Raw genomic sequence first — 25,749 nt, forward strand, 5'->3', positions numbered from 1 at the left:
ATTGAGTTATTTAATAATTTCAACGATAAAAAAAAATGACATTGAGATTGCACGAGTTCAATTAACATCGACAGAATAAAAACTATTACGACGGCTATAATAAACTTCAAAATACAAAAAAGAATCTTATAAAGGCCAAATAATTAACCTTAAACATTAAATAATAGAAAACGTATGAAAACTATTTAAAAATGTATTAAAAGAAATAAATTAATTTTTATAATAAAATGTGTGAATCTGTTTACAAATAAAAATTAGAATTATAAAGTAATAATTAATAAATAATGTCAAGGTAAAATCTTGTTTCATATGAGAATAATAACGTATGAGAAGAGACTGTAAATAAATAGTAATATGTATTAATAAGTAATATAAGGAGATAGAAATCAACATAAAACTAATAATTATTTTGTTTCAATAGATAGATTAACAAAATATATAATAAATGTGCAAATTACTTTTATAAAGTAGATTATTATATTATATAAGATCCATCTATCGATTTTTTTTTTTTTTTTTTTTTTTTTTTTTTTTTAATACGAATTAGAACATAACGATTTATAATTTTAAGAAATCTCATTACAGTATACTTGATCAACTTCGATTTTATTTTTCATGTGCAAATACCTTTTCATGTAAAATGCAAATCAATCTAAGTATATTAAAAATGAAGTTAAGAAAAATAGAACTTTAGTTTGATTAGTGAGTTTACATTTTCTATTGTTCATGTGAATATATGATTTTGCATTGTACGTTGAAAAAATAATTTGGATAATACAGAGTTGAAAAAAAGCTTTTGTAAAATTATAGGCATTTTAATATCAATTGTAATACCTATGTAAACGGATCTACATGTTTTTGAAAAATGAAAATAAATTCTTTAAAGAAAAGAAATATTAGGCGCATAAGTTCGATATAACGTACTGGGATCGATAATTTATATATAAATCTGAAAAATAGTAGAATAAGTGCATCTCGCAATAGCAGTTTGTAAATCAAAATGAATTCAAGGGTCGATTACATTACAAGCATAAATGAAACAAAAGGGGATATAAACATAAAAAATAGAGAAGAAATCAAATGAAAAATGCGGTTTAAATGTGAAACTAGTGGATGAATGAAACATTTCTTCTTACTTCTGTTATATGTGTGTGTGTGTGCGCGCGCGCGCGCGCATTTATATATTTTGACATGTACATACTTCAATTAATAGATTGGCGTAACTTTACAAATTTTGTTTAAAATGAATTTATTCTTTCAAATAATTGATAAGGTAGTTACGTAGTTATGACTATAAAACTAAATATATTTAAGTTTATCGATGTGAATTCCATGTAATAAGCTAAAATACCTAATGCATTTTCAATAATTCCGTTCATCGTAATTCCACGAATAATTAATATTCACGGATAATGGAGTTGGTCTTCATCATACACCAGCTCCACTTAAAATGTCTGCAGAAGCAGACAGAAAAAGAAAGATTGCAAAAGAAAAAAAGAAAAGAAAAGAAAAAAAAACAAGAGAAAGAAAAGAGCGAACAAAACAAGCACGACGGATGAGCAGAAGGTGCTTATTTCCGCGAGCGTTCGGCTCGCGTGCAATAATCTCATCTCAGGGCGCATTAGTACACTGCACACCAAGGCCTTGTAACCTGGTTAACCATCGCGAATGTGCGCCGATACGCGCCTTTATAAAGAAAAAGGTATTAGAGTGTGGAGAACGAAATGAGCGAGTTAAAAAAGCGCGGGCAATGGTAGGCGAGATCTGCTCTATGGCGTTAAGCAGGACGGAACAAAACACGATAATCCACCGGCGTTTCTGAAGGTGGACCGATGCGCCTTTACGTGGGTCGAAAAAATGAGAAAAATCCTGCTGCACTGGAGATCCCAATGCCAATGATAAATTATACACGAAGCTACCTGGAATACAATTGCAATTTGACGTATGAAATTCGTGGCTTACGCGTAGCAACGAGATTACATTCTTTGGAGTCGATTGATGGAGCGTTGATGCGGCGACACTTTCACTTATTCGCAAATTACTCATTTTAAACTTGTATAATGGGGAATATCGAGTGTTGTCCTTGTTGATCGAACAGCTGGCGGAAGTGAACATATTAGTCGTATTTGGAAAGCTTTGCTTTAATTATAGCTATGCAAAAATTTGAAAGTTTTCTGCTTGCTTATATTATTATTATTATTTTTTTTTTTATTATTTTTAATTTATGAAAGATAATTATAAGAGATGAAAGTCTACGTAGGTCGTTGATCAACGGCTTGGTTGCTCGAACGGAGTTGGAAAATCTCAATGAAAATGCCCACTACACCAGGGATATTCGTTCTTACATTTTCACAATATTTATAAGAATAAAGCTTTCAATTATACTTTTATAATATATGTATTGTAAAAGTCATTTACTTATTGGCATATTTTATCTTGAGATATCAAAAATTTTACTTTTCATTTTGACGGAACAAAATTTTTTTAAAAACTACTCACAACAAATTTTCAAGTACTGTGATGAAATATAATAATCGATATCCCTGCGTGTAATTGAGCGAACCATTGAGTTCGCAAAACTGACAAAGTGATGAATGAGGCTTGAAAAAAAAAAAAAAAAAAAAAAAAAAAAAAAAAAAAAAAATCACAACTTTTCCTTTAAATGCTGTCAAAATTCATTTTAAATCCCTAGCTCATTTTTGAGAATTGATGCTTCCCGTTTTGGCTATAGTGGCACGTAAACTACTTTTCGCATGAAATTTATGAAAAAAAGTTGGAAATTCCCAAATGCCCTCGCTTATTGTGAGTTATTCTTTAAAAATTGAATTCACTTTGCAATGAAAAGCGACGCACGAATCTTTCGATCAGTTAGGAAAATGTGGGCGTAGTCGCGGAAACGATGTTACGGCATTTTGCAATTTGTTAAACGGCTGATTCAACGTCTGTCCGTTTGATAAGGAAATTCGAAGGAAAATGAAGCAGTAATGCGTGGGAAAAGAGGATTATGTCTCTGTCGCGTTTATATACGTGATTCGTGACCATAATTGACGATTAAAATCTTCTATCCATTTATCAATTGTGACAGTTGTTAACTCGTTGCACTGCAATATGCTATGAAAATTAGAAAGACTAATTTTTAATGCTTATTTTTAAAAATGATAAATTCTTAGCTAGATAGAATATCGATAGAGATAAATTCTTTATTCAAAAGCAAAAGAAAATATCAATAAAATGATATAATATTATTTATATTTCTGTATTGTGTGTGCGTGTGCGTGTGCGCGTGTGTGCGCGTGCGTATGTGTGTGTGTGGGGGGGGGGGAGAGACGATAAAACTGTTATTTAACTGTTCATTGAATTATTTTACAGAGGACTGAATACATATTTTGGAAGGCACGGTGAAACGTAATTACATTATAGATAAAACTATTCAGAACTTTCAATCGTATAATTAGTACGATTAAACGAGCTTTGACATAAACGGTGAAAATACCTTCTAATTCAAAAACAATGAGAGCGTTAAGAATTAGTATTAGTAATCGCAATCTATTTCCAAAACCAAATGAAAACAATTATTAATGGAATCTCGTATTATAATAGTTTGTTAATTGTAAGTGGATTAATTTATAATATTTCATAATCGTCATAAAATTATTCGCATAGCATATTATGTTTATTGAAATATTTATTAACTATAAACAATGTTATTTATACAAACTATTACAATGTACTAACTATTAAAGTAGCCTATTATATGTTATAATTGCGTATTCTTTCCGCTATTAAGAAATATCTATTTTCATGTGTGGAATAATTTATAAATTAATCTATTTAATTTGTAAAACTCTATAAACTACAATCAGTATATAAAATAATTCTTTATATTCGAATGAACTTCATAAAACAAGAGAGACAATATTCATTAAAATTTATATGCCCATATAAGTACATATATTACCGTATTCATAAATGTCTTTAAAATTTTTATTTTATTTTTTCTAATTTAATTATATAATTAAATCATATCATTAATCATATTAATCGTATTAATACAATCGATCAAATCATCGATAAATAATTTAATCCGTATAATTTTTATCTTTTTCATTTTTATTGATAGTAAAATATTATACTTGGCCGTAGATGTACATTTTTTAACTATTTCCATGAAATATAGTTATAATAACATTTAAGAAATACTACTTTTAATAAAATAGATTATTTAATTGTTTAACGACGTTTTATTAAAATGATGTATTTTAAAACTTGTAATTTATGATAATTTACATTGTAATATGTTGCAATTTAAGCACTGTTTGAATTATTTGTAATGGTTCATTAAAGTATTAATAGCTTTTTCATTTGTGTATCTCTACCACTTATGGTGTCGAATGAAATAATAATTTTAATAATAATACGAACGAAAATCTATATGATACAATCCTAACGTAGATTTTGTAAACAGATTAGTTAGTATTAAATTGCTTTGAATCTGCAATTGTATTAATCTCTGATAAATAATGAAATAACAAAGAATCATGAAAAATAAGTTAAGCGGCAAAATTCATGTAAATAAAACGTAAAATATCAAAATTGAATATCCCTGCTTAGTTATAAAAGTGAGCGCTTAGTAATTACTAAAGGCTTTTTCTGTATAACGAATTTCTACTTCTCTCTCTCTTTCTTTCTTTCCGACATGTCTACACTTTGCATAATATGCACACGTTAATGCCTCCCATACGGCTTTTCTTTCCCGCAAAAGAGGTGGCAGACTGGAGATTTTCTCTCCACCTCCAGGCTCTTTCTCTCTCTTTCTCTCTCTCTCTCTCTCTCTCTCTCTCTCTTCCGCTCTCACACATTATTTCTCCACGTGCAAAGAACGGTAATATCCTCGGACCAGAAGATCATCTCAGTCTGCCGTGAGATCTTGTTCAATTAATAGGTAAAATTTCCCCAGCCCAACTTTGCTGGTCAGTGCAACTCCTAATCTCCAACGTCGCACGCCCATAGTCGCTTAACAATCGCGGAGTTTTGCATTCACCGACTGGACCGTCCGTCCACGCACACTGCGGACTGTCGATTTTTATCCGATGGCTTATTGGAATCTATGAAGATCAGTTTAGTGATTCTGATTATGATAGTAGTGGTTTTTGTGGAACAGTTAAATTGTAAAAAGTTTTTTGGTGATTTCATTAAATCGCTTTACTGACACTGATATGTAGCTTTATTACTCTTATTTAAACAAGTATGTTTTGTTTTATTACATTTATATAATTTTTAATGGGTAACCTCCGTCAAATTAAGTTAAGTTTCAATGTCTTCCTTTTTATGTGCAAATATTAAGTTCTAAATTTTTTCTTAATCCAAGCTACATTAAGGCCAAGTTGAAAGAGTTTTTTTATTAGTTTTATATACTTCGCAATGCTTGAAAAATTTTAAACATTTATACACACATACACACATATATATATATATATATATATATATATATATATAAAACTAAGTATATTCGTAGCATGAGCTTTCTCATCGATATTTCCTTTGTTGAACAACAATATATGAAATTTCACATACTTTTACAACATCGTATACATAATTAATTAATTAATTATCAAAAATTTCAATATTCTCACCGAGTAAATAAATCGTAGACTTTATAATTTATATTCTGAAAATTGTATTGAAATTTTTGAATTTTTACGATGAAAAAAATACACAGACACACACTTAATAACACATCCAGGACGTTAAAAATAATTTTTTATAATTTTAGATGAATAATAATAACAAATAGAATTCAACACTAACATCATACACATAAGCTAATTAAAAACTTTATAAATAAAACCAACTCCCCCCTCCCTCCCTCCCCCCACCTCTCATTTACTCATTTTATGGATTCATTTCATAAAGAAAAAAAAATTTTTCAATACATAAACAATTTATACTTCTACAAAAATAATCGCACCATCACATTAACAAATAAAATATAGTATATATATATATGTAAAAAAAAAAAAAAACAAACATTAAACTTATAAAAATAAAAAATTAGAACCGCAAAACGTCATTTTATCATTAAATTTTATTTGGGTCGAAACCTTACGGTTAAGACCCTTTCTTGAGAAAATAAACGTAGGAACAAACTATTCGTTTATCTCTTTCGAGACATTTTCTTTAACATCTTCAGTTCTACTTATAAACTATATGTTCGCTTTTTATACGCGGAATATTCCGCAATCGAATACAGCCATCTGGCGGAGAAATTTTAAATCAAGTTTTTAAATAAGAAGCGGGAATACAGTGTCCTAGACGATTTAATTTGAAAAGTTTCAAACATTATGAATACATTAATATGAGATATAGAATATAGAATATTTATAAAATATAAAAATTATATTTGTTTAATTTATGGATTAATAATTTATGAATGAATCAAATTTATCATCAAATTTATTATCTTCTTTTTAAGTATAAGATATTAATTTTTTAAATCACAGATTAATTTTATAATATTACTTATTATTAGTACATATATGATATTTATATTTATATTTATATTTATATTTAGATTTAGATATCTATGTATAGAATAATATATAGATAAATATACAATATACAATGATAAGTATTTTTCTAATATTTGTAGTGCTAATAGCATTGTATATATTTTATATTTTGATTCAAACAAACATTCTTTTATATTAAACATTAAATGAATAATCTTATACTTTATAACATTTGTTGCTAGATTTTCTTGATATTTGAATAATGGGTGGAGTCCAAAGTGGAACGCATAGTCTCGGCGATGCATTATGGATACAGGAAAGACAAAGACAAAAATGCCAACGGTAAGGGAATTATTAAACAATGTCATTATTAACGACATTCGTTAAAGCTTTGATAAAAAAAATTTAATCTATTCATAATAATAAATTTGAATACAATCATTTATTAGTTATTTTTTTTTTTTTTTTTTTTTTTTTTTTTTTTTTATATAAATATTTATGTAATATGATGTTATAAGGATTTTTTCAAAAATTCTTTTATATAAATTGTGTAATTAACATAATATACTGACTAATTATTTTTTTAATGAAAAAGTAAGAAATTTGAACATTAAACTAAACAACAATAAATATTTTAAAATACAAGAATATAAATAATTATATTAGTATAATTTTGTAGTAACGTGTTGAATAAAGAGTATGAAATTGATTTTTCATTGTTAACATTGTACTTGATAACTTTTACTAAAAATAAATTTACTTAAAATGAAATAATAATTTATGTTCTCATGTGAAAAAGAAGAATAATATAACTATTATTAGGATAGATAAACAAGTGAGAACATTCTCATTAAATAAAGTATACTGATTCTTTAACTAGATTATCAATAAATTTTGAAAAATATTTTAACGAATCTTTTTGATAATATTTACATCGTTACAGTGGATGCCCATCCTGACATACTCTTACATACCGAAATAATATTCATATGATTTAAATAATTGAATTTTATTTTTTTTTTTTTTTTTTTTTTTTTTTTTTTAAATTTTATAGCGAATAATTGATTAATAAGAAAATTTAATACTCTTTTTTTTTTTTTTTTTTTTTTTTTTAGATTTTCCAATATGTTTTCCAAATCATTAAATCTTATATGATAATGTCATAGGTGAACAATAAATTACATTTGCAAATGATAAAACAACAAAGAAAAATATCACAAATAAGTATTGGAATTTAATTCCAATTTAATTTAATGAAAATAGGTTTCATTTAATTAAACACGCACATGCCCAGGCACGCGCAGCGCTTGCGCACATGTATTCATGTTTATGAAAAAAGTCCCAGGCAATTAGAAATTACACTTTTTCTTTAATGACTATCTAACTAAAACCTTTCCAAACAAAAATAACCACGAATATTCATTTACCTATTAAACATTTTATATTAATATAGTAACGAAAATTGTGATAATATTAGTTAAAAAATTTTTAAGTAATCCTAATGCACTAAATTATCTTAACTTTTAAAAAATTTTACTTTAATTATACATTAATTAAACTCGATATTATCAATAATTTAAAAATTATTTATGCGTAGTATAGGTTAATAATGATTTTCTAACATATAAAATATTAAAAAACATGTAGTGTTCTATGATTATTAATGTAAAAACACTGCAATTAATATCAATTTCTATTAATTAATATCAACTTTACTAAACAACGGTTACATGTTACAGCTGATAATTGTTATTATTGATAATAATGGATTTAATATTTCCATATGAAGCGATATGTTGTAGCATGAAAGTCGTTCTATATTTTCAATGTTGAAATATACATTGCAGACGTCAATTACCGTGACACAATATCTTATTTATGTATTTAGTAATAATAGCATACGAATTTCTATAAAAATGAGAAATATATATGGGACGTATGACATTTTACCTATTACATACAAGTCAAATGACCTATGTTTGTGAGAAAAAAATATATTTAATATACAAAATAAATTAAATGAGTCAAATATTATAATAATACTACGCTCACGAATGAAATATAATAAATCTATAAGTATTTAACATAATATTCAGATTTTTTTATTATTATAATACACGATTATTCTTTAAAATTAAATTTAATATTAACTAAAAATTCTTAAAGTTGCTTAAATATTAATAGAATTGCATAAATATTAAAATATTTTATGAAAATTTTTATACTATTATTATGCATTATTTTAATCACATAATCTTAATTCAGATAATTTAAAGTCAGTACAGAATCAATCTTATTAAGGGAAAAATTTGTATTAATCCATAGTGTAATTAATTGCTTTTGAAAATTATTCTAGACACAATAGTCATTTAGATAATATTATCTCACTAACATTGGCATTATCATTTTTATTGATTATAGAAGTTTTCTATAATATATTCGAAAAATATTAATAATTTTAATCTGTTTAAACATTTACTGGAAAATTAAAAGCTATGATTCTAGATATTTTATTTCTAGATATCGTAGATAAATTTTGTAGTTTTATATGATGGCAAATTAGTTTTTCAAAAACGCGGTATATTATCATTTTTACATTGCTGACTTATTATAATTCAAATATTCTTCGATTTATCTTGATCTTATGTAGTATCCATAAACTTTGCAAATTATGCAGATCAGTTATATTTTAAGTTGATTTATAATTACATACGATTGGTATCTTCTCAGAAAAGAAGATCCATATCTACGATTTAATCATTTTTTTTTTTTATTAGGAAATATATAAATTTTTATAGAGGCACTATAATTTTCGATCTATAAATCGGCCTACTTTTAGTAAAAGAAAGATCTAATTCATTAATATTTGTATACTATGTAAATATTTGAATGTACATATTCCTGTGCATAAAATGTATATTGAACGTGTTTTAATAAAAGCAAAAGTAATAACAACCGTTACATCTAATAAGGGTATGATTGAGTTACTAAATTAAAATATAATATAATTTAAAAATATCTTTTTTTCTGTAGCACAAACTTGCTAATTGAATTAAACGACTTTAATTTTTATCGCTGATAAGTTTAACGAGATTATTGATATACTAGCACTTTAAAATTATAAAGAAAATACATAATCAATAGCTTTTGTAGATAATTTATCTTTTAACAGTTTAAAGTAACTGTAAAGGTGTGTAATAATTACAAATGTTAAACATAAAATCAATTGACAATAAAATTTTGACGTAATCTTAAGTTTTTTTTTTTTTTTTCCTCTTAAACGATAGATAATTTAGCGTAATTTAAGTATAATTTAATATGAAAAAATTTACTACAAAAACTGTACTAAATATTCATAACTAATTAATTAATGCACTATCAATGTATCCACAATGAAGTTTTGCATCATTGACAATGGAAACATATTTATAAATTTACTTTGCACAATTTAAATCATACAAAAAATATAATATTAAAGTTAATTATTTTGTTTGGGATTGCCATGTCTTATTATTATAACGTTATCATATGGACCACAAAATGGATCCTTACATTGAGTATAATTAAATTTATTAGTTCTGTCGCATTCTAACTATTCTATCATATTCACTATATGGATTCTTCACAGGACAAATTTATCGAAATATCCTATTTCGAGTTCAGTTCGTTTATTCATAATTCCTCTTGAAAATGCATTAGGAAATATAATTGCAAACACACATCGCATGAAATACAAGAAACTGAAGTCGCATAAAGCACCGAAAAAGCACAGATGTGAGAAATATTGAAAAGCCGATATTGTCAAGAAAATAAGATTAGTGAATGTGGAAGTGGAACAGAGGCAACAAACAGCCCATGGCTTTCACCTTCTAAAAAGGAAAAAATTTGCCCGAGACATCGCATCTCAATAGTTCATCTTTCGTAAGATTTCGACTTGCAATGGGACTTGCACGACGAGGAGGAAATGAATTCTTCTTCTCCGGTGAAAGAGGAGAGAAAAAAATGACGACGGGCGTGTTATTGGCGAGAACTGTTGTGGTCTAATTGCCGTGCATGCGCGCGTCGATGGTTTGGTGCCGCGTATGGACCGAAAATCGCCGACTCGTAACCTACTTGACTTCGGGCAAGTAGGAATCTCGGACACGCGAGCGGTTAATAAGCTTTGGTCGGGACGTTTCGCGCCCATGGTCACGAGGTCGGTCGAGGGAAGGGGGGGGGGTCGATGGAGGATTAAATTCTCCGAGGGATATTGGGAAATTCGCAAGGACGATGAGCGATTATTTGCAAAAAGTTTTTAGGAAAGGAGCTCAAAAATTATCCGGATCATTTGCTAAACAGCGCTTATGAAGTTTCGTCGAGGTAATGATTTGGTAATTGCACGCACGTTTGCTAGACCTCTCGAGGTTGGACTTTGTATGGTCGTTCGAACGTAGCCTGATTTATGTTTTCATGATTTCCCGTAGGATGGAGTTGAAACGGTTCTTTAAGTCTCGAGAAACGTTAAGTGACATTTGACGGCTGGTTTATTAAGAGGATTGGCAAGCAGTAAACGTAATATGGTGACAAATTAACGGAATCAAGGGAAGATTCAACTATTTTTTAGAAAGATTCTTTTTAGAGATTTTCTGTTTAGAAGGATCATTGATGGAAAAATTGATAGAAAACATTGCAGTGAGTGTACATTATCAAGTTCGTTTAAATTCTCGATTGTCAATCGCATGTTAATAATTAATTCTGTCAAGTCAAATCCTGTTAATAATTAAATAATTATTTAAATTTCATGAAAGAACTTGCGACAATTGTTAATACTCTTTATTCGTGTTTAAATATAATTACTTAAGTATTGTTCGAATAACGAAGTTAAATAAATATTGCCCGCTTTATTCAAGTAAGCATAAAACATATCATGCACACTAAAAAGTGCTGAATAAGCAAAAAGAAGTTATAATTATTACCGTAAATAGCAACGGATGCAATTGAAAATGGAAGGAATATTGTATACACATAAATGTAGCTAAATAAGTTGATAAAAAATTTTACTCATTTAACAGCTTTTGCATTTTTTGTATTTTTTATTATTTTTAAGTATTTTTTGTTATTAGTTTTGATTTTTAAGACACTTTTATAGTATTGCATTTTATTAAGTTAAATTTTGAAACATAAATAAATTGTTCGAATAATATTCATTAAATTTACAATTTTGCATCACTTAGAAGCAAAAATATCTTTAAGCAATCCAATTCGGTTAAAATAATAAAAATCGACTAAAATTTATAATTACGTGGTTTTTTATTTCTATATCAATTGTTTGATATAAAAACATTAAAAAAAAAAAAAAAAAAAAAAAAAAAAAAAAAAAAAAAAAAAAAAAATTTTTTTTTCATTTTAATAAATAGATTTAATTAATGTTTGTACATCATTATTATTAAAATAAATAAATAAAATAATTTTAAAGCTATGGAATTATAGTTCTTATAAATTTAATTAAATATGCAAATTCTTAAATCATGCAAACTCACAAATTCTTTATTTAACAGCTGAGTGTTAAGTACAATAGAAGTAAGTTGTTGTCTGAAAGAAAGACAAGTTGTATAATTTGTCAAACTTCGTTGTCTTGCAATGAAATATTACATACCAAGGCCATATTTGCTCACTTAGTTTAAAAAAAATTAATTCATGTTAAAGTCGCTTTTAAGATTTTGGTTACGAGATTTTGAATTTATTCTGCAAAATATCTTTTTGACGCATTTTATAAATCCTTATCAGTGTAATATAAATATTGAGTTAATTAGGAGAATAATTTCATAATATTAAACAAGTTGTGATTAAAAGTAAATAACTATTACAATGAGCAACGTGTCTCTCCATTGTTAATAAAATTTTAATTAAATTATATCCAATAATACTCTATGCACAATATACATTTAACAATAAAAATCCGTACTTATTGCAATCTAAAATGTCGATACATAACACTTCGACTAACAATTGATTATCTTATCATTTCTACGAAAGTATTATATTTATGAAACTAATTAATAAAAAAGAGAGAAAAAAAATGAAATAAAATGCAATAAATAAATTAGTTTAAAACTTGCAAGATGATTATAATAATTTATATTTGTATAATTAGCTATATAATATTTTTATTATTGGTAAATATATTATTCTGTTATAAATTATGAAATTACATTCCTTATTACTTTTATAATTATTCTATAATAGTATGTAAGATTTTTAAATTATTAATTATTATACACAATTCAAGTTTCTATATTTGCTTATTTAAAATTACATTAAATACAAGCAAGTCGTATGAATTTTAACTAATTATGAAGAATTTATTATTCAATTAAATTATGCATTTACGATATTTGTTTCATGGATACCTAATTGATAAATTTTTAATGAACGTCAATATTATTTTACAAAATGACAAATACATTTGAAGAAACTTTTCTTTTTAATAAAGAATAGAAATTTATTATATTATCATTCTAATTATGAAATATTTGTGAATAAGTTAAAAGATTTTCATTTAGTCGCAGTTTATTGTTTAAAAATAATTTTAGTATTATGCAAAATCAAAAGTTTACTTAGCTTATTTAGCGATCATGTTTGTTATATGATTTAACACATTCAAAGTCATAGTTCTAAAAAAACTTGCTAATATTAAATATATATTTATAACGTTTTTCATAGGAACACTCGAAGTATTTCAAATAAGTATATTTTAAAAGTGACCTACGTCACTTATTATATTTGACAGACTTTGCAGTATAATGAATAATGCTATTGTGGAAATTGTTAATAGAAAAATGAAAAGAATTTTTTGTTTAAAATTGCCGATTCTGCAATATATAATAATGATCGATCAAGTAATAAAATTTCTTATAAATATTTTATCAGATATTTTAATTTAAATAAATATTTTTATATTATTTATTATTGGGTTTACATTATTAAATATAGAATATAGAATAATAAATATAGGTGTTAATTAAAAATAAATATGTGACTATTCGTAATTATATTTTCCACATACTTAATGAGTTTCTATTAATAACGGAATGTTCTTAATGTGTAATAGATTATTGTATCTTCGATAGTTATATATATATATATATATATATATATATATATATATGTAACGAATACTACATTATTTGTAACTTAGAAGTTTATTAGTCGCCCACAGTACTTTGGGCGTACTAAATTTTCTGTTTCTATAAACAGTTATAAGAAAAATTTTGCTTAACAATAAGTAAATAATTAATTAATCTGACGAATGTCTTTATATTTAGCTGTCTATATGTATTATATTGTATTTATATCGTATTCAATGTTGGATAAAAGTACATTTGAATTTTATATAAATTTAAAGAACGTTACGCACTTTTATCTGTAAATATTCTTAAAAAATGTTATAAATAACATAATATTCAATTGAATCCTATCCTTTTTCTTTACAATCTGAAATTATTATACCTGTTTTTTTTCTATTAACGAGTAAAATTAATTACTTTGGCAGTTTGAATAATGCATATTAATAATAGTCTCTTAATATTTCCTTTACGTGAATTATAAAATATCAATCATAAATAATACTAATTAAAAATTCTTATATATACAATTAATAATATATGTCATTGTCATATTTACAAAAAAATTAATAATTATTTTTTTATCGATTCTACTTCTGAGGAAATTTTGTTATGAAATAATCATTGAATATACTAACGAGTATTATATACTTTAGATTTGCAATTTAGAAATTCATTGTATAAGAATATGAAACAAATTAAGCGAAATCCGATTTTATCCTAAGAGGATAAACAATTATTTACGAATTATTAGTTTAATCTCCTTGTCGCGATGGATTTCCGTCAATGAAATTACGTTTCGTAGTTATTTTACGGATGTTTCGACCTCTTCTCTCCATAGCAAACTAATAAATCACGTCACGCGACGGATATAAAGAATAGGTAAATTCATTGACTAATGGGTGACGTCGAAGTTCAGAAGCCGGATGCACCATTGCAAATATTGTATATCGTTAAGATTAATAAAATATCTATAATAATTGTTTATTCTTCTATTATGTAGCAAATTGTAATGTTTATATTGACGCAAGTGCCGATTAATCAATGTAAAAACTTGTTTCTTGTAAAAAGAATAGGTTATAGTTTACAATGAATCGAATTTCTATACAAGTGTATTCAAAGTGAAGAGAACATTGTCATATATTAAATTTGGTACAGGTGAAAGTAAAGGGGAATCATATTGTAACGGAATTGGGGGGGGGGTAGAAAAGAAAAATAGGTACGGCTATTTTTTATTTGAATGTAAAATAATGTATAAGTAAACCAGATAACAACATTTTCGAAGACTTGCTATTGCAGGTGATAATTAGACGGTGGAACTAATAGACGAAATGTCAGATAGAAATTTCCTGTTTACGAGTACTAATTTATTGTAATATACGGCCCACTCAACTAATACAATCGAATCAACAAGTTATTAACTTTCTCCTCGCGTTAAGTCTCAAAACCGCGGAGACCGTGCATCGTCTCGAAAGCTTCGTCGTCCTCGATCTCCCAAATTCTTGCGTGTTACCAAGCGGCACTATTGCCTTAAGTGCACAAGGAGCACTCCTCCGCAACTTCCAAGCACGCACACTCGCGCATGCACCTCGACACACGATGTATTATTTTCTTTTTACCTTCCCGTATTGGCTCTACCTAATATATGCCTATATAGAACTATCTGTTCTTCATCTTGGTCCTTGATAATAATTACCTTTTGTGCCTCAGAAATCCTTATCAAATTGACTGAATCTCACTGAAACTAAGTGTAACGCTTAGAAAATGACATGTTTACTCATTAGCAACGTATACCGCGAGCGCAACATCCTTGTATAAATCTACGGAATGAGACGTGGAGGTGTGGCGTCTGAGTAAACCAGGATAGCAAACTAGAAAACGCGACAAGTATGCGAACTAGGATTGTTTCGTGACAACCCCTAAGAATTCTAGACTCGTGACATCATCAGAAGCCCCGATGAATATCATTAGGACGGGTAATGTCGTTGGCGTGCCAGTCAACGATTCGCATCAGCGCCGGAAATCTCTCTCGAGGCGTTGGCGATCCAACGCAACAGCGGGCCTCGCGATCGCCTTCATATCCGTACAAAGTCATCGCGTACTTTGACATAATCCAAGATCGCTCATTGTTAGTCACAAAGTTGGATAATAGAGGAGCCGGGGGTGTTTGCGATGGGAGAATCTCATGTGAGATTTTATATACGTCAGATTGGCGACGCCCTCCCTCTCTCTCTCTCTCTCTCTGTCTCTCTCTCTCTCTCTCTCTCTCTGAGAATAAAATATTGTTTTATGTTAGTATGTCTGCCAATATATTGCGACGATTTGATTTGGCTATCATTTTAACACGGAATCCGGATTCAATGTTTCATTGAATTATCGTACGGGTGCTGTATTGTGTTTATGGAGTTTTTTAATTTGAGGGGAAAAAATCGTTAATTTTTATTTGAAAATTTGCTTTTACGACATATGCTATGTCAATTATCTGATAAATTTCCTTTCGATCGCATAATAGAGCAAATAGATCATTTCACGTATGGAATTTTTTTTCTGTAAAGATTTCTACCATTCCAAATCATACATTGAAATTGAATTTTTATATGTTCTACATTTTGAAATATGTTGCTTTGTTGTTCGTTATTCTCCTATAGATTATTTTTATAACGTAAAATTTTCAAGATTTATCATGAAAGAAATACAACATTTTCATTTGTACCATACATTCGTATATCCATGTTTACCATAATTATTATATACTCACATGACTAGTAATAAGAATAATAAATATTCTTCATAATACAATAATATTTTATTCCTTAATAATTAATAACATATTTTAATTAAATATTCGTATAAATGCATTTTACAAGATTTATTTTAATTTAATCGCATCAATTTATTCATCAGTTTCATAATTTTTAATTTCATATTGTTTCTTTTTAAATAATTTGATATTTTTTTAATACAATATTATATAGATGGTTTTATCTTTGGCAAATTAATTTGCTATTAACACTTTCAATAACTGAATTTACTATTAATTAGACTAATAGTGATATAGTAATTGCATACTTCGTTGATGTTTATAAATAACGAACTATAAAAGTGCGTATAAAGAAGTAAAATTATTTTAAAAATTCCAATTGTAGCTGTTATAATGAATTAAGACATTTTTAATTAATCGATGTAAGTTTTACGCGCCATAATATTCATCATCTACTTAGCGATTAAGCGAAAACAATAATATTCCCACGACGTTGTGTTTTACGATCAATAAGAAATATCGGTATGAGAAATACAGGAAATGAGTGCTATTATCACGTTAATGCATGGTTGATGAGCCAAGAGTTTCACGACGTTTCGTGTGACTGAGAGACGTTCGTGATAACGTTTGCAAAACACCTGGAGACTTATAATTAATACAATTTCTATTGAGTGAATATTAGGACATATCGTGTGTATTGATTTATTGCATGAAAGATAGCGATTTCTTTCTTTCAGTACGCGATTACGGGAGTATTATACTTTGTCAACAAAATCACAATGTATGCATAGACGATATTTATATATTTATACATTTACTAATGGTGGTGCACAATGAGACTGTTTTATAAATTATTATAAATAAGCATAAGCACGTGATTGCATTGATTTCGCTTGATTGCTGTTTAGAAATCGAGTATAAGTTGTAGTTACGAAGCTTATGAATAATAGTGGAGTTGAAATAACTAATAACAAAAAAAAAAAGAAAAAAAAGAAAAAAAAGAAAAAAAAGAAGAATAATAATAAATAAAAAAAAAAAAATGAAGTAATGGTACATTAAAGTACATTAGAGTTGTTGTTTAATGATTTTACATATATACTCTTTAAATCAATTAAAATTTATTCTAATTTTAATTTATTAAATAAGAAAATCTATGACTTTATAAAATACTATCATTTTCTTTATCTTTTTTATTTTTTTTCAATCAATCTTATATTATTCTTATAGGATACATATATTTTTTTAACATTTATAAATTCAAAAAATAATGTACAATAGAATCATTATTATTTCTATGATTATGTTTATAAGTTTGAAGAAAAGATTTTTTTGCATTTGTACAAGTTAAATATTTCTCTGAAAGTAAAAAAATTGACTATTACTCGATCAAATTTTAATATAAATTTTACAATTAACGTGGCTTAAAATTATAAAATGCGATCACGTTTATATTACATGACTAAAAGAGCTTCTTAAATTAATATTCAATTTCTCCGAGGTCTTTGCTTAAAAGGTAACGAAAAATTTATTATGTAATTTGGCTTTGAAAGTCATCGATAGCTACATGATAATTGATCGTAAATTTTATAATTAAGCAAACAAATAGTTTTGAGTCATAGTGACATATTGTTAAAAGTTCGAATGGATCAATCGTGAGATATGAGCTCGTTTTTTTTTTTATTTTTAAATACTCGACCGCGGAGAAAGGTAAAACGAATTCTTCATTCTCGTGAGCGCATTAACCGCGTGGAAAGAGCCATCCTATCGCGAAACACCGGATATCCGTTGAACCCGTGCAAGAGTTCCGAGTACGACATCCCACACGCATGACATACAGAGCCGCGTTTATCCGTAGCTCGGCAGAAAAATATTTATTTGCTACTCGTAGTGATAATTAAATTATAATTCTACGGTATATACGTTTCGAATTATATCGAGCTTTTGATTATTGTCGACGCATGTCGATAAATGTAAGTAATCGTAAAACAAAGTATAATCTTAAAAAATAGAAATTTGAAATTTATATGATATATCCACGATGAATCATGGAAATAATAATATTGGAGGGGTTATATTATCAATAGTTCGAGGCTATTTCGACTATTTCATTACTAATTATTATAATTGTGTGCGAATATTAGAGCGAGAGAGCGTACTATCTAATTTTAACATTTCGAAATTGTTAATATTGCCATTATAACATTTTCATTTATCTGTTTATTTATTATTACAAATCTGTCAAACAATTTCTAGTTATTGTTTGACAGATTTGTAAATTTTTCACTCATTGTTTCCTGAAATTTCCATCGTAATGTTGTTAATATCCATTTATCGATATTATTTAACAGTTCGTTTGTAATATTAACGATGCTTGAAAATTTTTTTTTTTTTTTTTTTTTTTTTTTAAGATCGATAATACAAATTGTGCAATTTAAATTAATTAATTCAGAATAAAACTCAAATAACCTACGTTATCCTTTTATTTATTTCCTCTAAAGTAGCTGAAATTCAATGCATTGCTGTAGGACGAATCCATCTAAATAATTACTTTATACGATTATAATAGTTAATATGAATTGCTTATAATATCATTTCTATCTATAAAAGGAAATTTTTATATGCTAAATAATACTTTATGCAGTGAAAGTAAAAAAAAAAATAAATATTATTAAATGGAAATCGATTACTGCTACTTTTTGTAAAAACAACGAAAATTAGATTAATTTTGGTGTGGTATTGTTTGGTACAAAAGGAATATTTTAAGGATTTTTCTTTTTTACTTTAACGGTTCTATTTAAAACTGTATTCTTTATATATAGTTTTACAAAATGTCTAACATTATATTCATTATATGTAATATATATTATTGATGGAACTGCAATATGAAGATGCAAATTAAATCGTAATAAATATTTAACAAACACTGAAATAATTAATGAATTACAATAATTTTTATAATATATATAAGGATCACGAATGGCACATTAAGAGCTTATTTTAAAGATGATTAAAAAACAAAAAAACAAAAAAAAATTTGGTTTAACTAATAACCTTCGTTAAGTCGATAATAAATGATTATTATATATTTTGTATCATTGAAGCTTGTCTAAAATGATAATTTGTCACTCTTTTATCATTCACTTTTTCCATCATCGTCAATCACTTTATCAAAATACTATATTTAATAGATAATATGCTGACGAATGAAAACAGTTACATAAAAAACATAATTAGTTATATTTTACATATGAATAGTAAGAATAACATGTACAAATCAATCTCTTTATTTAAAAGTTGGAAAAAAATGAGATGAATCGTCATTAGGATAGAGCAGAGTTAATAGTAGTTATTCGATGATTATGCAATGACTTTCGATTATCATCCATCCACGGAGTTTAGCTTTGACAGAGGTAAGAGCTTGGATCGGTGACGCGTACACGTGGATTGATTTTTCCGCCTGCTCTCCTCTCCCTATGTCAATCTCTCTCTCTCTCTCTCTCTCTCTCTCTTCCTATTACGAGACGACGTGTAAAATAAGCATTGTTAGACTACATTTTCGCACCTCCCTAATTGTAAGTGATTAACGGAATCAGGCAAATTCTAATTGGTCGTGTGTATGTAATGTGGGGGTTGATTGCAAGTGCAATACTTGTCGTCATTTACCATGAGATATCTCTATTGCGTCTGCATCTAAACACGCGCACGCACACATACGTTATTGGAGAACGCGCGGATGGAATAAATTATTACGGTTACGTTGAATATACAAATTTAAAAAATCATTGGTAGTATGTTTATTTTTCTAGTAGCTAAATCAAATGTTACTTGACTTAAGGAATGACCAGCCACATGTTCGCAAACAATATACCGTGAATGAGTTTTCTTATTCGCCGAAATTGTCTCGTAAAAACAGTGTTGACAGGAGATGTGGAGATAGTGCTGTAATGAAAATAAGGCGAGGAGAAGAGGAGAGAAGAGAAGAGGATTTCATAACAATATTTACATAAATAATTCTCATGTTGCAAATTTTTAAAGGGATTTTTTTTTTCATCTCTAATTCGTATGCAGGCCAGTGTGCATAAAATTTAATTAATCCGAATTTTATTTTTTCCGTTGAGTTTCAAAAAGCTTGTATGTTTTTATTCAATCTCAAATTTGAAGATTAAATTTAAATTTCAAAATCTAAGTGCAGAAAAAGTCTCATTAATAGCCAAAAATTAATTTTATACATACGAAGATTGCCAATTATTACTTTAGTTGAGTTACATTAGATTTTTTCTACATTCAATTACCTCGTAGCGATCTGTCATAAATCGACGTTTTTTCTTTTTAAAGAAATATATTTAATAAATGTCTTATACAGCGTAATATGTATATTTTTTTTCCTTACGCCATAACATTTATTCTCAAAATAAATACATTAAAATTGTTATTGCCAAGTAAAGAAGGATATATTAAAATAAAAAATAAAAAAACAATAATTACTAAAATTACTAAAATCATCATCGTATTGACAGTTAAGATTTTGCTGAATTTCCAATACATTGTTAATGGACGACCGCTACGAGAGTAAATGACGAGTTTGCGTAATTTCAATTATTTATTCCGTTAAAAGTCTTCAATTAAAAAAAAAAAAAAATTTACAACCAAATGAAGTTATAAATCCCCCCCCCCCCCCCCCCCCCACCCCACCACCCCCCCCCCAACCCTCAACCCTCAACCCTATAATATCAATTCCAATTAAGAAAAGGCGTAATTTATAAATGGACGTGGGCAAACGTAGACAGCACACGTAAATCATAATATTTTTAGCACATCTCTCTGAGCCGATATATTAGCACAGTGCTTAACGGATATTGTAAAATATTTGCGCGTTGCTCGTGTCAGAATACATGTCGACCCTTCGAGCGTGAATTTCCGCGTGACACGGACAAGAGACGCGCGATTGCGATGAGTATGCGCGACCACCGCGACACCCTCCTCATTGCTTATTGGTCGTACAGCTCTTGGCAAAAGCAACAAAGAAAATTTAATTATGTCAAACAATTGCCAATAAGTGAGCGGGACAATTAGGTAATTATTATACGGAAGATGAATTCGATCGGGAATATGAATATTGGCCAGTTTAACGAGGATTACTCTCTGCTTGATCTAATAATGCGATTTGAGAAACGCATGTTAATAAATAAATTTATAGAGAGAAGGAGGTTTGCAAGACGGTTTATAAGTCTGACTAAATTTTCTTGTCTTACATAAGTCTTACGCTCGTATCTGCCACTGCGTATTTGCAGTTTTAATTTATAAGCATTGTTTTTTGTGATTGAAAAAAAATCATCGGACATTGGATTGATTTAATCATTTATTACGGTGTTAATGTTTTGGTAGTAATAGTTTTACTTGCACGAATAATTACAAAACATAAGCATTAAAAAATTCTTTTTTTTCTTCTTACTTTTGTTTCAGGAGTTTTAAATTTTTATGAGTTTGTCCCGAAAATTTTTACGAACATCGAGTTAAAAACAAGCTACATGGGTATTATGAGTTTATTTTTTAATTAAGACATTGGAATGATTTTTGCTGTCTTTTGTTTTTTGAATAGCTATAATAGAGAATTATACAGACTCTTGTGTATTGAGAAAGAAGGAGAAGAGAGGAGGAGGACATTTCGAGCGAAAGCAATCAACGAAACATTATATTTACTATTAATATTTATTTCGTTTTATTATATTTTAATCATATTATTATATTTTTAATAGTGGAACATTAAAGATTTGCATATAAAGAAAGTGACGTACACGATTTTCTTTTCATTCGTATTATTTTACACTCGAATTTCTCATTCGGTAAATGTCGAATCCAGGATTGGTATTGTTTATGTTCATCCAAACTTTTTTCGCAAGACTGTACATCCGACGCAATGACCATAGTGAGTGAAAATGGTCATGCTGGTGAAAAACACAAACTCTTCCGTTTCATCGATAGACGAGAGAGGGAGAGGTAACGTAAAAATAAATTCAGTTAGCCTCAAACCTCGATGCGAGGAGTCTATCGTAGCTCGTAGTTGTGTATTTAATAATCGAGAAACTGTGAAGAGTAAAGAATTATAATACCATTAACGATAAAGAGCAAATGTTTTCCATTAAAATCGTTTATTCTCAATTCACGATGGAGTACGTCGAAGAGACGAATGACGAACAAAAGGCCGATGAGAAAAGGTATGGCAATAATGTATAAATTATATCGTCGATATTGTCATTAAGATTTAAACGAGGATAAATAAGGATTAGATATATAGATTGAAAATTTTACCTCAAGATGATTGAGCAATGGATTTGTTAGCACTCGAAAAATCATTGAGTCTTCCTAATATCAATTTTTCCGTTTAGTTATCGACATAAAACAGACGTTTTATCGTCTGTAATAACCAATATCAATTTGATATTTATCAGATGTGGAATCATCAAGTTATAAAATTAATTGGAAGAATACTATTTTTTTGTGCAATTGTTGAATGCTATGAGAAAATGATATCGTAAAATAGAAAAAACTAAAATTGTACGGACAAATCCTTACTATAATATCAATGAAGATATTATATTCCTTTACCTCCATCAGAACCTAATAAGTTTAAATAAAATAATAATTTTATTGTAAAATTTAATTGAAACTCGAATTATTTAATGGTTATGATACATAATTGGAAAAATGATAAAATATCTTCCGTATCGCGGATATATATATATATATTTTTTTTTCTTCATGAAAATACATTTTTATTATTTATGATAGAGCGAAGTGAATATTTTAGAAGACAGTCAATGCCGCTTTAGAGTATTATTATGACTATAAAATGCTTTATGACGATGTTACGTGTCAGTAGAATACTACAACGTCATAATACATATATCATTTATTACTTTATGGTAAATTGTAAGTAATATTAATGTACTTCTTATGGTTTATTAAGCTTATAGTAAGCTATGGAACATAGGAAATACTACTTTTTTACATTAATACATTGTCATGTCTTTAATAATTATTTTATTTTTCTCATTTTAATCATTTTTGTGCTCATAATGATTTTTAAAAAGTACTTTAATTTTCAGTTTCTTAAAATTCCATTTTTGTTTAAAAGCAACTCACAATGCTAAAATTAACATATGAAAAGATAATCTTGTAAAATACATCAGAAATATTTAAGGTGTGTGTTCGTTTATTATTAAAAAATTTACTGCATCAACATTGCTTTACCCTATGATTACTTTTATCGTTTCTTGTGTCTCAATGTTTACACGCACTTTTGTTTTATGACTTTGTAACGCTGTTGAAAATCATCAAGTTTCATCCTGTTTGCAGACTTCTCAACCCTTTGAAAATCCCCGTAAAATAAGCTCTTTTCTTTCAAAATATTTTACATGCATGGTACTTTAAAGTCAATGACACGTAAGATTATTTAAAAATTAATAAAATTATCCAGAATACAATTGATTTTTAAAGTTTACATTTGGCGCTATTAAAGCGTAAATTGAAAAGTAAATATATACACTTGCAAGATTTCTTTATTAACGTCACGTAATACTCAGTTTTTAATTTATAATGTTTTTGGAAATTTCATTTTTGTAGCGATTATTAATTATTATAATTAAAGAATTCCTACCATATAAAATAATTATGATAAAAAAAATTTTTTTTTTGTTTTTTAACATTACTATAAGTTGATATATATATATATATATATATATATATATATATTTTTTTTTATTATAATTAGAATATTTGTATATATACATACATATTCCTTTTTCATTGTTATCTTACAAGTAAAATCTATCCATCCAAAAATATAAATATTAATACTTCTGTTCTAAGATATAAACTCCTATTAATTTTTCGCAATATTGAAATAATTTCTACCAATTTCAATTATATATTTTCAATTTTAACAAATCAAGTATTTTTTTAATACAAAATTACTTCGACGTCAATAATATTAATAAGTAATTTTATTATTTAACTATCATTAATTAAATTTTACTTATTAAGACCAAGGATTAATCATATTTATGAAATCTTCAAGTATAATAATCAATATCAATAGGAAATAATGATTTTCATAAATACGACATATAAAGGAGGAATGAAACGAGTAGTATTTTATTCTTTAACAAATCCACTTTCTATTAATAATTAAATACTTACATAAAACTCATTAAATTGGAATTGCACGTTCTTGATATTTTTGCAACTTTGTTTTCAGTTACAAAATTCCATTTATATAACCTATGAATTGTTATCGACAAAAATTTTTATATTACTATTTTATAAGGATTATTATTTTAGAAAAGCTTCTATTTATATTGCTATACAAAACTTTTATGCGACGACGAAGGAAGCAAGAAAATATTTTGATTTATCCCTTGATAAAAAAAAAAAACAAAAAAAAAAAACAAAAAAAAGAAGATGAAAAACTCATGAAAATCAACGTAAAATCTGAATTTTCTATATATACTTTTAAAGTACTTGAACACACGCTACTTTCAGTAAGCGAACTAAATATATCCAATTCATGTATAATCAAAAATCAATATTTATTTTAAAAAATGTATTTGTTTATCAACGTTCGAGAGAGTCGCCAGACAGATGTAAGCAAAATATTATATTTAAATAAATATATATATATATATATATATATATATATATATATGTATAATTGCTTTACTTTAATAATAATATTTTTCAATTCATAAATTCTCGAGCAATTTCCAAGGACATTAAGTTTTCATTAATCACACATTAAGAAATATTAATATAAATCGGTCCATTCGAGCTAAAATTCATGTAATACAATTAAGTGCTTCTAAAAAAACTTCATCTTTCGTATATCCAGACTCTTTGATAGTAATATCGCCTGCACCGAGCATAAGCCTCCAAGTAATAAAAATTCACGAGGCGAAATGGTCTAAGAAGAGCAACTACCAGAATCGCTATTTTACAATGCTCCACAAGGAGTAAATATTGCTCTTTCGCAATACGCATAATTAAGCTTAACAGAGGCGCCTCGGTCATGAAAAAGCCAAGGCGAAAGAACGGAATCGCGAGGAAAATCCCGTCTTTTCGCCGATTTTTCGCGACTCGAATTACGTTGGCATCCCTCTCGGGTTTCTCGCGTATTTTGTTTCCATGTCGGCGCTCTTTGATCGTCGGCCGTGCGTACACTTGGTAAGTGGGTATGGGTGTGAGCTGCGAAAGACACCGGCTGCGATGTATTCCGTGGAATTGTTCGATGAGCCGGCGTCCCAGTAGACGTGTCCGCTTTTTATTTTTCTTCGGCGATCCCTGTGGTGGATGTTTTCTTCAATCGCTGATTAGTGTTTTG

General features: G+C 27.5%; 2 protein-coding genes across 2 annotated transcripts in view; one reads left to right on the plus strand and one right to left on the minus strand.

Annotated features, from left to right (window-relative positions):
- MCU (mitochondrial calcium uniporter) overlaps nt 1-25,749 on the minus strand; it is a 123,334-nt gene that overhangs the window by 8,640 nt on the left and 88,945 nt on the right. The gene's annotated exons all lie outside the window — the stretch shown is intronic.
- jv (javelin) overlaps nt 5,187-25,749 on the plus strand; it is a 51,260-nt gene continuing 30,697 nt past the window's right edge. The window contains exons 1-2 of the mRNA XM_011502064.1: nt 5,187-5,245; nt 6,752-6,851. Of these exons, the coding sequence (XP_011500366.1) occupies nt 6,772-6,851 (80 nt within the window). The 5' untranslated portion in view covers nt 5,187-5,245; nt 6,752-6,771. The remainder of the gene's footprint in view (nt 5,246-6,751; nt 6,852-25,749) is intronic.

This window comes from Ceratosolen solmsi, unplaced genomic scaffold (assembly GCF_000503995.2).
Source record: "Ceratosolen solmsi marchali unplaced genomic scaffold, CerSol_1.0 scaffold43, whole genome shotgun sequence".
NCBI lineage: Eukaryota > Metazoa > Arthropoda > Insecta > Hymenoptera > Agaonidae > Ceratosolen > Ceratosolen solmsi.